Below are 14,669 nucleotides of genomic sequence, written 5' to 3'. Positions count from 1 at the left end.
CTGATGGGTTCTTCCCAATGCTTCTTCCATCCAGAAGCTCTATCTAGTTAATTGGAGTATTGCTTTTGCTGTAATAAGCTTTTGTGATATATGGGATAGTGACTTTAGTAAAAGAGAGCTGTGAATGTAGCTTAAAAGCTACTTTAAAAGAGATGTCTGAGGTAGGAAAGGCTAAAGTGTATCCTTAATGTACTTGTGCAGTCCATTTAGTAAGATAGTATTTTCTGCAGGTCTGTCTTGCAAGTGGAAGCAGTGGGCTGGGTGTTAATGTTTGCATTTTCACCTTGCTTTTTGCAGCAGAACCAAGCCATCCCACTGGTCTCTGTGGCAAGTGTCACATCTGGAGGAAGTTCAAGTAAAACAATAAAAAGACAAGTGTCCAGTGTATCAGAGGATGATAGAGAGAAGGTTGAGAAAGCTGGGGAAGCATCGGAAATGGGTAATGTTTCTGGAAATGGGCAATTAGTCTTTGTGCTGCTCTCTGCTGTTGTGCTGTTTGTCAGAGGTTTTATATTTGATCAAAGTAGTTAGGCATTGTCTGAACTGATTAACTTCAGGTTTAAAGTCTTTGGATCAACCTTAGCTTTAATAAGAGATTATTAATGTGCTGTCAAGGATACTGGGGGTGGAAGGAAGAAATAAAAAGTGGCATCTAATGTTGGCCCCATAGGAGAAGTTGCAAAAATTCTGTACTGGAGGTAATAGCGGAGCAGGCTTTTGTGTTGCAGTGTTGATGTGGAAGCTTAACTTAGGAAAGCAGCATGTGCTGAATTTGTCTGCCCAGATTCAGAGGAAAAATAATTAAAAACAAAAAAGCTGATTTAAACAATGTCCAAAAATGGTGTTTTAGAATGTATTGAATCTGTATGTTAGATTTTGGTAGTGGTTTTTGAGAGGTTCTTGCTCTCAGTGAGACTTATTTCATTAGGGACTCCCTTGTATTCGTGTAACTTTTGTTTCTAAACTGCAGATATGTTGAAGATTTCTGGTACAGAAAATACTGAGCATGTTTTCAGGAGAAGCCTTTCTTCACCCCCCTCCACAGAGACTTCTGGTAAGTGCTGCTTGGCTACATTCTGGGAAATAAGATTAGGCTCATTATATGAAATACGTGCTCTTTAGATCACAGACTTAGATAATCTTGTTTATGTTAAATAATCATCTCACAGTAGCTCTGCTTCCTCACTTTCTCAAAGCTAAGGTCAGACATTAATTCTCTGAACTGACAAATGGACTTGTATCTAGGAGAGCATTCCCTTGCCATCTCTATTAGCAGCCATTTGGCTACTGAGGGCCCTGCAAATGAAGAGTTTTTATTCATTGATTTTTCCCAAAACCAAGTAATCTGCTGTATCTGCTATCATCTTTCAAGCAAAAGATGACATACGGCTCTTGCTTGGCTCATTGTCCCAAGGAGCACATAACGTGACTTTATTGCTTTTAGGGGAATGTTTGCAGAGTGGGTAATAAAGGTGATTTATCATTGAATGCACTGTTGAGGCATTTATGATGCTCTGCTGTTTTGATTCCAGTGTTTGTTTCAGTGAACCTCAGCTGTCTGTCCTATAGATGCCTTCCTCTGAGCCAGCTGCTTAGCTTGGCTGATGTGTTGTTCTTCAGAACTAAAACCCTGACATGCAGCTGTGTCACATAGTACAGATACTCCTGAATAGTTGCATGTGGAAAGGTGATTAACCCATGAGAAAGAGCTCTGTTAGCTTGGGAGTAGAATCACGCTGCCTCTAGCTGCTGAATGCTAGTGGGAAGAAAGTTGTTTACAGCTACAGAACAGTTTCTCCCAAACCAGTGTCCTTGTCTTCTGTAGCATTGTTTATTCTGAAATGTGATGCTTTATTGCCCCCGGGTTAGGAAAGGCAGGTAGCTGTGAGTACTCAGAAGGAAAGAGACAGCTGAAGTGCTGCCAAGGAAGATGTCAGTTACCATTGTTTTTGCAGTGACTTCCATACCAGCAGTGTGTAGGATACCAGTGAGCATGTGTTCATCAAACAGGATTGCTTTCCGCTCTCGAGTTTCCCACTGCCTTCTGTTCTTTTGAGTCAACAGTTCTAGTTAAAGCTTGTTCTGCTATATCCTAACTCCCATTTGAGCAACAAGACAGTTTAATTAATTGCTGTGTGGGAAGCTTGTATCTGTGACTGGGATTAAAGGCTCCTACTTTGAATAGAAATCTCGTAGACATTCTTTCACTCTTAGAATCCCTCTTTTTTTTTTTTTCTTTTCTTTGATTTTGAATATGCAGAGCAAGTAGTGGTTGATGGTCTTCATCCTACATACCCCTCATCAGATCATTTAGGTTTAAGCTGGTTGGTGTGTATTTAGATTTAAAACACACTTGATATATGGGGTCTTACTAATTATGCTGACACTGATTTGCTGGGCAGTCAGATTAGTCTATATGGAGTTCCATGCTGCTTCTGTCCCAGCACTTCTTGCTTACAATAACTGGGGGACTTCAGTGTTGCTATGTAGATCTCTACTGTGTATGACATTCAGTTCCTAGTGGAATGAGCACTTTTCCTGGTTATGTGGTATGTAAGTTTTGCTGATGGTAATTTTTGGGTCAGTTTGGTGGGGTTTTTTGTTCTTCTGTTTTGTTGGGAGGGTATCCTGCTTAAGGTAATTAATCAGAAGTGCTTTCCAGTTATGTTTGTGTTATTGAACATCCCAGGCTAGTACTTAGAAAGTGCTTGGAGCTGCCAAGGAGCTAATGCAATTAAATGTGTTAAACATTAGCAGGTAAAGATCAGAAGTTTTGAGTGACTGCCAATGTACTCATGAAGTGAGACCTGCAAGACAAGTCCTTATGTGTCTCTGAGAATGCGAGGTGCATTGAGAATCTGGACCAGCTGTAGAAAAGATCTCAAATAACTTTCAGGCATCCAGAATGATTGTCTTTTGGCATGGGAATTTTGGGATGTGTTGTTTGTGAATTCAAATGGGAAAATCAGGAATTCATATTGGACCTTCCAGGTCAAACAGAAGCAGGAAATACACTGGAATGTGAAGGTGCCACTTTATTTAGTCCTTGGCTTCTGAAATATGGAGGCTTGCATACAAAGTTACTTGAATCTTTACGCTGTATGGTATTTCTAAGGTACTTTAAACATGGGAGTACTGAAAATTCTGTGTTGCTCATAGGTACAAAGTCAGACATGAACATGGCATATGAGAGAGCCAGGGTGCACTTCAGCCCAGAGGATGCTCCTAGCAGCCCTGTTGTGGGCAAGGTGGGTTGTTTCATTTGGAGATTCCAGCATATTTTTCACACTGTATCTCCTTACTCTGCCTCTGGACAATTTCAGCGTATCAGCCTGTGTATGAGTTATGGCATTTGTTTATCTTGTATTGGTTTGTTCTAAACTTGCAGCGCGTTTTTGGTAATAGTTCAGGTTTTTTAGTGAAGATCTTGAAACTCTCTGGAATTCTCCTTGTCTGTTCAATGCAGTCGATATTGAAGAAGACCGTGACGTTGACAAAAATTCCTTCAGCAGTTTTTCGTTACACTGGTGAGCTTGCTGCACAGGAATCCTGTAATAGCAAACCCATGGATGCCATCTTCGAAGCAGCAAAGAAAGACCTTTCAACCCTGGTGAAACTTGAGGTAAGTTATTGCTGGAAAAAAAAAAAAGGCCTTGTTTTTGCTTTTCATCTCATTCTGCCAGTCATAAGAACGTAAATTGTCTCCCAGATACACTATAGACCAGCTGAGTGTTTTGTTCTCTGCTCTGTTGTTGTTATTACCGGGACTGAAATAAATCTGAATTATTTGGCTGTTTGAAGAGCCCATACTGAAGTGCACTGCGTGAGCCTTTTCTCACTGTGCACACATCTGTGCAAATGAGACGTGTGCAATTTCTGCCACACTGTAATTTCATGCTCTTGTATACTGAGTGAGTAAGCTACATAAAGGCATTCAGGCGATGCCTAGCTCTATTAATCCTCTTGGCACTGCACCTAAGTGTCTCATTTGATTTCAGAACTGAATGTCTGTGTTTGGCCATTGGCTATGAATGCGTTTCATAGCAGTGACTGTGTTCCATGCCTGTTCCAGGTTTTAAGTGCTCGATGCCCTCCCAGCTGCCATTATTGAGTTCACCTTTCCTTCTCACCTTCATGCTCAGAACGAACAAGACAGTGTTCATTGTTCCTGTGATTCTGGTTGCATCATTGCATTGCTTCAGAGCTGTATCTGCTGATGGAGCTAATCACACCATTTGAAAATCATACAGCTGTCTCAATTGATCACAGATATCCCAGATTTATTGCAATTTGTGTTTTAGTAACTGAAGTGCATTGATGCTGCCAGAGGCTTTGGCACAGCTGCTGCAGCCTCCTCTTCTGGTTTAAGAGCTCTCACCAAATGACATCTGCTTTACTGCCAGCAGAACTTTAGGCACCTCAATTCTGGATTCTCACATTTCTTGTGGACGCCTGTATGTCAGCATGAAAAATGACAACCTTTTTTATAGGAAATTCTGGTAACAACTTGAGTAAAATAGAGCTGTATGCTTTCAGCTGCTCTGTTCTGCCTTGCATTCCTGTTAAGGCTGGTCTCAGGCTTTGCTTATGTAAATGCTGTGTGTCCAATATACAGCTGGTCGTTTCCTAATTTGCCATTTCAGATCACAAGCGATAATTCCAAAATCACTGAAACTACCAAGTGCAAAACGTTCGTTTTTGAACCTAGGCAAAATTCCCCAGTAATTAACAACTCAGTGATCAGAGTTGGAGTTAATTTGGAGTAGTCTAACAGGCAATATTTTAATGTGACGATCTAAATGATAATGTAATAGGGTAGGCTTTTTCAACTCTTGGTATTATAGCAGCTCTGGTTTCACAAGATAAGAATCTGCTGCTACATAGCTAAATGCTAGGAACAGTGCTTAAAGGTCATGGTTAATTTCTCCTGTGTGGTGTAGCACAAGTTGATTCTTCTACAGGCAATGGAATTAAAATCTAACTCTGTAATACAAATTTATATTCAATTTATTCACACCAATGAGAACTATGAATTGTTGGAGCCCTTCTCTTAAATCAGCTCAGGTATTTTATTTCTTAGCTGACTGGAGGCTTTTTAAGGTGTTGTTTTTCAGAGCAGCCAATTGCAGTGGATGAAACATCTCGATTTTAATGGCAGATGGTGTTGCTTTTTTTCATATCGTGATACAGAGAGAGGAGAGGAGAAAATGTAATATAGCAGAGTGGCATTATAATTTCCAATGACCCTTAGTTACATGACTACATAATTCAGACATTTTTCCTTTGTATTCAATGACATGAATTCCTTGGGACACTGTCATGGGCTCTCTTCAATCTGCTTTAACTCTTGTATATGCTTGGCTTTATCTGCAGTTATAATAGGAGTTAAATAATGCTGGAGGGCATATCTTCTGCATGGATTAGATGGGAATTGAGTCATTTCCTTTGGCCAAAAAAAATTGTCTGTCCCGGTTAATTACTGCTTTTCTTCCTAAGTGGTTTCTGCTTTCACTTCTGTATCATGAACCTCTACTAATTTATTATCTATTATAGTAACTGAAGGTAGAACCTTGCTGTGAAATTCACTCTGTTGTGTTTGCAGCTTTCTTTACAAGCTTCTGGTTGGGGGCTGGTGAGGAGGAGGTCCATGTAAGGAACTTTGGTTAGCTCAAACTCTGGAACTGTGCAGTGCTGAACTTGAGTCTCCTCTGTTGGAAGGGGAGATGGATCTTGTCTGTGATTCTTGTTTGTCAGCTCCTTTATTGCCTCATCAGAGAGGTTATTTCAAAAGGAGGATTTCAAGGACTGCTTGGAGGTTGTTAAGTCTCCTTCCTGCCCTCAGGCAGGATCAAATACTGAGTCAGTCCTGGTTTTGTCTGAGCTGTTCTTAATGATCTCTGGTGACACCAGCTTCACAGCTTCGGGTGCAACCTATTTCAATACTTCAGTAGGCTTAGATACGAAGGACATCTTTGTAACGACTTTTGGAACTAATGCAGCCAAAAAAATCGATGACAGTTTACAAGTAGATCTGGTTAGGGAGCTTCTGTGTCTTTTACTGTGGGATACTTTCATAATTAAGAATTTTCCATAAGGATAGGTAATCCTATGCAACCATAAATGTGTAAATGTAGGCAAAAAAAATCAGAAATTAGTTGAGTTGATGTTGCGGAACTGAAATATTTTGACAAGTTCTTGTCAGGTTATTTTTATTGGATTTATTCCATGAAACAGTTTGGTCTCAAAACTTTTTTTTTCTGATGGAAATCTGTTCTTATCAGCTGTAGGTGTAAAGAAATAATCTGATTATTTTTCTTGCTCTGTTTTTCTCAACTGACTTTCTCAAGTTATAAAAGCCTGCCATGGCAGTTATGGTGTCTGTGTTCACATCTCAGCTGCAATAAGGTAATGATTGTAAGCAAGCTGTTATGCCTGCGTGCCCTGAATTGTATCTCGGTGTGCTTCCAGCTCTTGGCTAAAGCACTGCTGAATGTGGCTCCAGAGCCAGGATTTGCTCTGCTTGTTCTGATGAAGGTAACAGAATGCTCACGTTGGACCTTTACCAGGGAACCAACAATTAAATTGTACCTCTCCATCCCTTTCTCCAGGACCCTTCCTTGCTGAATGACAGAGTGACACTGCGTCAGGTTACTGCTGGGACCGTGCTGTCGAGGCAGGGAGATCAGGTGTGTGAGTGCCTCTGGGAGTGGGGGGAGATACAAGAGGAGGGTCTGGCTTGGTCTTTTCTTCCTACCATAAGTGAGGAAACACTCTGAACAAAAATGCTCCCTCACTTTGGCTGATCCCAAACCTTCTTCATTGCCAAGCAATCCCAGCTCTCAGCTTCTCCTCATGTGCAGAGTAACAGCGTGGCTGGAACTTCAGTGGAGATCTTGTACCTCCCCTCTTTACCTTTTTATGCCCCCTCATAAAAAGTGTGATGGCCAAGCAGCTTTTTGTTCTTTCCTTTTCCCCCTCATATTTTTTTATGCTGGCGCTACACTGCAGGCCTTGGTGCCATTGCTCCACGTTATGTGTTTATAATAATACAATGGTAATAGACAAGCTTATGCAAAGCAAACAAGGGGTGGCTACAACTAGAATGCTGCTGTATTCTGTTTTGCTGAACTGCAATATCCCTCATCGTGCTGCAGTGATGACCCCACTCCCTCCATTCCCAATCCTGTTTTTATTTCTTGAGATTTTACAGATGCAGATTCAATTTTTCATAACCATGCACAGAGAAACACATTTTCCAATATTGTGGCCGTTTAGTTTTAAATATTCATAACCTTTTAATAATTCACTGTCGTATTTTACTCTATCACCAAATGGTTTAAAAGCTGCAGAGGGCTTTCTGGAGAACAGATTGGCCATGATAGTACTGTTGTTGTGGTAATTGCTTTTAAAATCTTTGGGGATTTCATTGAGCTTTGTCTCTGTTTTCTCCAGGATGTTAATGTTTGCTTTGTGGTCTCGGGGATGCTTCATGTCTACCAACAGAAGGTTGACTCTGAGGAGGACACCTGCCTGTTCATCACTCACCCAGGAGAACTCGTGGGTCAGCTTGCTGTTCTCACTGGGGAACCGCTGATTTTCACCATCAAGGCCAATCGAGACTGCATCTTTCTGTCTATTTCCAAGTCCCACTTCTATGAGTAAGTTCTGCCATGAAAACCTACGTTTAATTCTTTGAAGTGTATTTTATGACCCTTTTGAACCAGTAATGAGTGATTAATGTATATGCAGTGCAGTTCTACTACAATACAACTTGTAGTCAGTCAAGATAACTTATGGGAGTATTTTAAATGCTCAGATGAGCTCTGACCCATCTATCAGAAGGGTTTTTATCTTCAGCAAGAGGTAATGCAGGGAACATGGCAATATTAAATGGTGATTATCTCCTTTGTTCTAGGCTAACAGAGCATTTTGCCCAGTGGGGTGTGATTTATGACCTGAGATTCACAGACTTAACAATCCAAATAAGTGAATCTGGCCGGAGACCATCCTTTGCTGGCTTAAGCGCTTTTTGGTCAGGCCGTTTCTCTGAACACATTATTCCTTTTTTGCTGGAGAACTGTATCAGTTCTATTTCTGACTGCAGCAGAGTTGATCGGTCCAGATAGGTGTTGTAAATAGGTCTTGGTGTAACTATAGGTGACAGTGCTTACCAGCAGCATTTCCTGGAGTTGTGTGCAGGGCTTCTTTGAGTTGTGTTTTCCAGGCTGCTACTATATTATACAGTTCTGCATACTTTTTACTTTCTAAGTAATTTTGTTTGTTTGTGTCCCTAATGATTTCTACCAGAGTCTTATTCTGTAGCCTTGTTTTTCTACCTCGGGCAAAAAACTGTATTCTGCAAAGCTGAACATGCTGTTCTCACCAATGTGCTCGGTTGACCAGCTGTATATTTGTGAGTCCGTGTGTGGGATATCAAGTATTTGATTTAATTTCTGATAGATACTCCCCTTTTGTCCCATTCCATGAAGTATTAGATGCATTTTCACTGAACTTTTAATTCTTCCCTTTATTGTTTACCTACTTGTTCTTAACTTGAAATTTCATTTTGTGCTCTCAACCAACCATCAAATTTCTGCCTTTTTCCTCTTCTGCAGTTCTGATATCTAATTTAAGTTTGAGCTTATTTTTGTGATGTTTTCCTTCTTATCTACTAAGAATTGAGTTGTCTTTTCTTTGTGTCAACTTCCATTTTTGCTTCCACTACCTCTTTATATGAAGTGATCTCAGACACAACGGGGTATTACCTTATCATCATTTTGTGGACCTTTCCATATCTTTCTCTTTAAAATGCCTACTGCCCATTCACTGCATTTTACTGTCTCTATGAATCTTTCAGCATTCAGTCATTATGGTTTCTCATGAAGTCAAAGCTTCATTTCTAACTCTTGTTCCCATATTTAAAAATGTCATTGCAGAGAGTCTTTCAAAAGCATCTGCCTTCTTCATCTGTAAGAAAAGACCTACTGCTAAAGCTTTGTTTCTCACTTATTATGCAAGTGTTTGGTATGTAGCCCTGCCATCATAGACCTTTTCTTTCTCTCAGAATCCTGCAGGATTGAATTACATGTTTTTGTGATCTGATCTTACTGACCAGAAGTAATTTGACCAGAACCTTCATTATTCTCATTGTTCTCCAAAAACTCTTTCTTCCTTTCCTGTCAAATACATTACTTGTTCTCTGAGCTGCCCCAGAACACTGTGTATTTTTCCTCAGTAGTTAATAGGAAGGTGAAGCAGAAAGAACATGGTCAATAGTTGCTGTCAGGCAAAGAGCACAGTAATGGAAGTAGCCCATGGTGCAGAATTGCAGGTTGGATGTTGCGCAACAGATGAAGTCCTTTTCACTGAAACCTTGCAGCAGGAGCCTTTCATGTGATGTTAATGTGCCTAAATAACGGTCTGTACACGTGAAGTTTAAGTGCAGGGGTGACACAAGCTAATTATACAGTTTATACCTTAAATGTTTTGCTATTTTTCTAAAGTGAAATACTGAATTTACTGTGCCTACACTGCAACTGTTGGTGTCTCCTGGTGAATAATGTAGCAGAGTTGTCACCAGGCTCTTGAGGAATATGCTCAGGTTCTCAGTACTGGGAGTAGGACTCTGTCACACTTTTCCTTCAGTGAATTTCACAGTTTGGAGTCTAATCGTGTGTGTTTGCCAGAGAAGTAGAAGTGCTTTGATTTTTATATTGTATTGCTGGCCAAGCTGAGTATCAAATCATATCCACAGCCACAAGCATATCTGTGTGAGTCATAGGCTGTCATGGGCACCAGGGCAGCCCTTTCATTTTGGTATTTGGTGAGCTTGCTAAGAAACAATCATCTGAGGAACCCTTCAGCAACACACTTTTGTAATAAAGAGCTTTGGCTTTTTGTTTTCCCTATGCCTGGCATGTGCCAAGCAGAAGAGAGACATGAAAATGCTCCCCTCAATGGAAGTAAACCAAGCTGATAATGTAGAGAAAAATCCACTTTTCTTGAGCATGAGGATGGACTGTTACCTTCCATGCTAATATACTCTTGAAGCTGTATAGCACTCGGTGAAATAATAAACAGCTTGGGTCTGAAATAAAAGTAGCCTCTCTCCAGTTTACATTTAGAGTGCATTAAGTATTAAGATACATATCTTGAGGGAGGGAAACGTATAAATGGCTTTTATTGATCACAGCAGTCAGCCTGTGTGGGAGGAGACTTAGGGAGTGGAATAAGCCAGTAGAGTAAAAATAATGAGCTAAAGCATTCAGGAGATTTCAGGGGGTTTATTTAACCTTTAGAGCAACTGAGGAGGCGTTGTTGTAGACCAGGGTTTTTGTGATGGAATGTCTTATGGCAGTCGGATGTACTTATTGTCAAGGGAGCACTGATGTAGGAAAAAATAATGTGTATTTCAGACTTAATTTTTTGTCCCCATGTGTGGCTTTAATATAACTGCCATTTTCCTCTGTGCATGCTTTCTGTACTGGCTCTGCATATGTTTACCCACTTGTTTCTTTCTGAATTGTGCTGCTGCTTTATGAAATGCCTGTTTTATGGTAGTGTACCACGACCCTCCAAGAGCTCAATAGCTCTCAATGCTGCACAGGAACAGAAAGGAGGTTGCAATGGGTGTGCATCTAGAGACGCGTGCAATCAGCTCACTGCTGTGGAGTAGCTCTTCAGAAAGAACTGGAGAGCTTACTTGGAAGGTGCCAGGTTACAGTGATCCTCATTCTGAAAGGAAAGAAAGAAAAACATTGTCTGGTGTCTGTGAGAGCTATTTACCTCAGGCGCAGCAGTCAGCGTAGTTTGCAGTTATCACTAACGGAACATTCCCAATGTTTTTCAGCTTAGAGAAGCGCTAAATTATGTGGTTTATTTAATGCTAGGGACCTTTAAACGTCACTCAGAAGATTCAGAATGAGATCACAAGCTTTGTTGGTTCTGGTCCTTGCAAAGGGAAAAGGGAACTGAAGGAATTCTGAACCTGGCTCTTACTTTTTAAGAGCATCAGGCTTTACGTGCAGCAAGGTTCTGACTTGAAATAACATTGGGGAGGGAAAACTGGGAGCACATCTGAGAGTTGTAGAGGTGTAGAATGGTGGAGAGGGACAATCTTCAGGGCAAAATGGATGTTATCCTGAGTCAGGTCTGTTGTTTCTGAGTGGGAATATAGGAGACTGGTCCATAAATGAGCTGGCAAGGCTGTCACCCATCTCTGCCTGGATTGTTATGTGTGTGTACCTATTCCTTCTTTTGGGAAGTACTTAAATAACGCTTTTTGTCTTTTAGGATAATGCGAGAGCAGCCAAGCGTTGTGCTCGGTGTGGCCCACACTGTTGTAAAGAGAATGTCCTCATTTGTAAGGCAAATTGACTTTGCCCTGGATTGGATGGAAGTTGAGGCTGGGCGAGCTGTATACAGGTAAGATGTGGACAAAATTGTATGTTCTTTGTTGAATCCAACCTTAACAATTCTGTGGATATCTAATATTCAGGAGCTATGCTTCCTTGGTGACATACAGGATAAAAACTGTTGGATTAAATTTATCTGCTATTCTATCAGGTTTTGTCTGTTTTTGTATGCTGAGCTTCTTCTTTTTCTGCAGCACACTTCAGCATTGCTTTTGTCGCTTGTCTCCAGGTGTTATTAAGATCCTTTTCTTCTATTCCTCATACTTCGTGTCACCTTGACATGCTTTTAAAGTGCCATAAGAGATTAAGATGTAGCCAGCTGTATGTTGTTCTGGTATAACTTCTGCATTTCCAGGGGTATGAAACTCATCTGAATGCTGAGTCACTCAAGGTTTTATTTTCCCTTTGGACCTGCAGAATTTCTCTGTGAATCCACATCAACCTGGCAGTGGCAGAAAGTGCCTGCTGTACCCAGCAATGGGTCTGTTGTCTCCTCCAAAGTGCACTTGCTTTCTGGTTTTCTGTATACAGACCCACCATCATCCAGTTGTTCAAACCCTGTTCATTTCAATCTATTTCCAAATTGCTTTTTAACAGATGTCTTTCACTTTTCAGTTTGCTTGTTCTGTTTAAGCGTTGATTAAACTTTTCTTCATCGTTACTAAGCTTGGTAAGGAAAGATGAAGACAACCTCAGATGCGTTTGCTGAGCAATGATAATTCACTTGATTGTTCTTTTTCCAGGCAGGGTGACAAGTCAGATTGCACATACATCGTCTTGAATGGACGACTGCGCTCAGTCATACGGATGGATGATGGAAAGAAGCACCTGACTGGTGAATATGGCCGAGGAGACTTAATTGGAGTGGTAAGAGTTTTGGAGAATGAATGGCTCAGCTGAGAAATTGGTATTGCCCCACACAAAACAAACACTCTTGCTCTCATCAAATGGTAGACTTTGCATAAGCTGAGAAGATGAGAAGTTGCTTTTATCTGGAAATTCATATGATGAGACGTGGATGGGATTATTAGACTTGTTTTAGAGAGCAGTGCTGCCTTCAGCACAAGGTTTCATAGTGGCTCAGCTATCTGCTAAGAGAGGTTGATTCCATGCACATATCTGCCCTAACTGCTGTGTTTGTGGGTGCCTTCCCAGGCACAGATGCATAAATATCATACAACTTATGTCTGAGCTACTCTGGACCTGTGTTATGACATGAGTCATTTGAAGACTTCTATGACAACTTCTGTGACTCCATGGACGTCACCTACTCCTTCCTACCCGTGGTTCCTAGGCCCACTGACTCATGCTGCCATTTGTTGAACGAATCTCAATGCTCTGTCTGTCTTTTGAAAACATGGGGGTGGATTTGTAAAGATTGCCAAGATTAATGTAGTCATTTTTTGCAGAGGGCATTAGTAAAATGACATTTTTCCTTTTTAAAAGATTTGTTTATCCCGTTCTGCAAGATCTGTTACAAGCCTTTAAAAACGTGCTGAAGGATTTCTGTAGTCGTCTTCTGTTTGTTTTCCACAAAATGAAGTTACTGGGAGGGCCTGGGTCCTTCCAGGAATCAAATCAGTCCTTGGTATTGGTTGTATGGGCAGCCTGTGGTGTGTGCATCTCCTAAACCTCTCCAACACCACCATGTCACACTGAGCCTTGAGCTCTAACTAAAGATACAAGACTTGTAATCGATGTATTTTTGTTTACCTTTATCTCTGATCTTTTAAGTGCTGTGTGTCACATGCATGGGAAGTGAGTATCTGTCATTTCTGCTTTCAGAAGTGAGGTCCTGAAGCACGAAGGGTTTCAGACAAGATGTTAATTTTCAAACGTGTGAGCACTCCCAAGGATTAACTTGTGGCTCGAACTGTTTTGTTCCCTCTACTGACTCAGTGGCATCTGTTCCTGAGGTCTGTCAGTTTGGGGTGCAGGGCAGCACAGGAAGATGCACTGCTAGTGCTGCAGCATAGCACACCAGTTCTGCTGTGCAGGAAATCGTGTGCTGCGCTCTAGAAATAATGGCTTGTTCCAAGTGTTTTTAGAAGCTGTTCATCTCATTGATGTTAACAGAGCTCAGTGTGCACGGCCTTTTTTCTCTCTGAAAAGTTAAAACCCAAGATAATCTGTAAATGGCTTCTGATTTCCTCAGGGATTTGCAGCACTGTCCTTTTGAAATGTACCACTGTTAGAAATGTTTAATTGCTGAGTAATCCTCAAAGGGAACGCTGGTATCAGGATTACACTTGTCAGGCTTTTATTCCTTATCAGTATTAATGCTGTCATTCACTGCCTGCTCACTAAATAGCATTTTACCCTCAGCCACAGCTCTAAAACTGGGCACGTTCCTCTCTGTTAGGGCTGGTTCCATTGGCAATTTTTGAGTATGAGATTTTTTTCCTTATTACTTGCATGTGGTCATATTCAAAGCATGAATTTTACAGTTCCTAAGCTTTAAGGCACTGAAAAATGAGAGGTTAATTCAGGATTAATGGCACCTCAGGCGCTCTGTGCACAGCTTGTATCTGTGGAAACTGGAGGCGGATGAGGTCCAGAAGTCACTTGGTATTGAGCTGGAGCACGTGGTTCTGGAAGGAGGTGTTCTCTTGCCATCTCTTGCACCGCCTGTCTTGGTAATATATTACTAAAATTATTTTTTGCCTAGTATCTTCGGTGTGAAGTTGTAAAGACAAACAAAGATAGCAGCATTTACCGGTGGAGAAATGAGACATGGAAGCTCTGAGAAATGAGCTCACACTCACACAGCTGAAGTAGTGTCAGACTGAAATTAGAAGCTCAGCGTCCTGATTTCCAGACCTGCTTTAGGGATGTTCTTCGCTGAAGGGAAGTCATTGCTCTGAGCCGGCTGGACCTTGCTTTTCCAGGGGCTTCCTCATGATGTTGACCCACCATCAGTTCTCACACCTGCCACAATTTATTCTTTCACTGCAACTTGTATTTTATCTTGATTTGATTCAAGTTCTGACAGCTGATGCAAGTGGGAGACCATAGCTGGAAATGGTTGTGATGCAGTTCAGCAGACTATTAACTGGCTGCAAGAAACACAGACAGCATACATTTAATAGCTGCTGATTTTTTGCAGGGGAGGATGGATGGGGAGAGAAGTGCTCCGGGCAGCATTTAGTGTATTTGTGGACTTTTTGTTGGTTTAGGGGAGTGGAACACGTGTGTATGAGCTCCCATCTTTTCTACAGCCAGATGTAGATGGAAGTGAAGCTCAGATACACAGAG

The 14,669-nt window shown here is 41.1% G+C and overlaps 1 protein-coding gene across 4 annotated transcripts in view; it reads left to right on the top strand.

The window, feature by feature from the left end:
* PNPLA7 (patatin like domain 7, lysophospholipase) overlaps positions 1–14,669 on the top strand; it is a 76,193-nt gene that overhangs the window by 10,298 nt on the left and 51,226 nt on the right. For all 4 annotated transcript variants that reach the window (XM_085521537.1, XM_085521536.1, XM_015878611.3 and 1 more), the window contains exons 12-19: positions 298–439; positions 971–1,054; positions 3,160–3,248; positions 3,467–3,622; positions 6,609–6,686; positions 7,453–7,658; positions 11,293–11,424; positions 12,158–12,281. In XM_085521537.1, coding sequence (XP_085377663.1) covers positions 298–439; positions 971–1,054; positions 3,160–3,248; positions 3,467–3,622; positions 6,609–6,686; positions 7,453–7,658; positions 11,293–11,424; positions 12,158–12,281 — 1,011 coding nt within the window. The remainder of the gene's footprint in view (positions 1–297; positions 440–970; positions 1,055–3,159; positions 3,249–3,466; positions 3,623–6,608; positions 6,687–7,452; positions 7,659–11,292; positions 11,425–12,157; positions 12,282–14,669) is intronic.

Source organism: Coturnix japonica, chromosome 21 (genome assembly GCF_054131305.1).
Source record: "Coturnix japonica strain WE chromosome 21, WE-NBRP24, whole genome shotgun sequence".
Classification (NCBI taxonomy): Eukaryota; Metazoa; Chordata; class Aves; order Galliformes; family Phasianidae; genus Coturnix; species Coturnix japonica.
The sequence above is the reverse complement of the archived record's forward strand: the minus strand, read 5'-3'. Positions and strand labels throughout refer to the sequence as shown.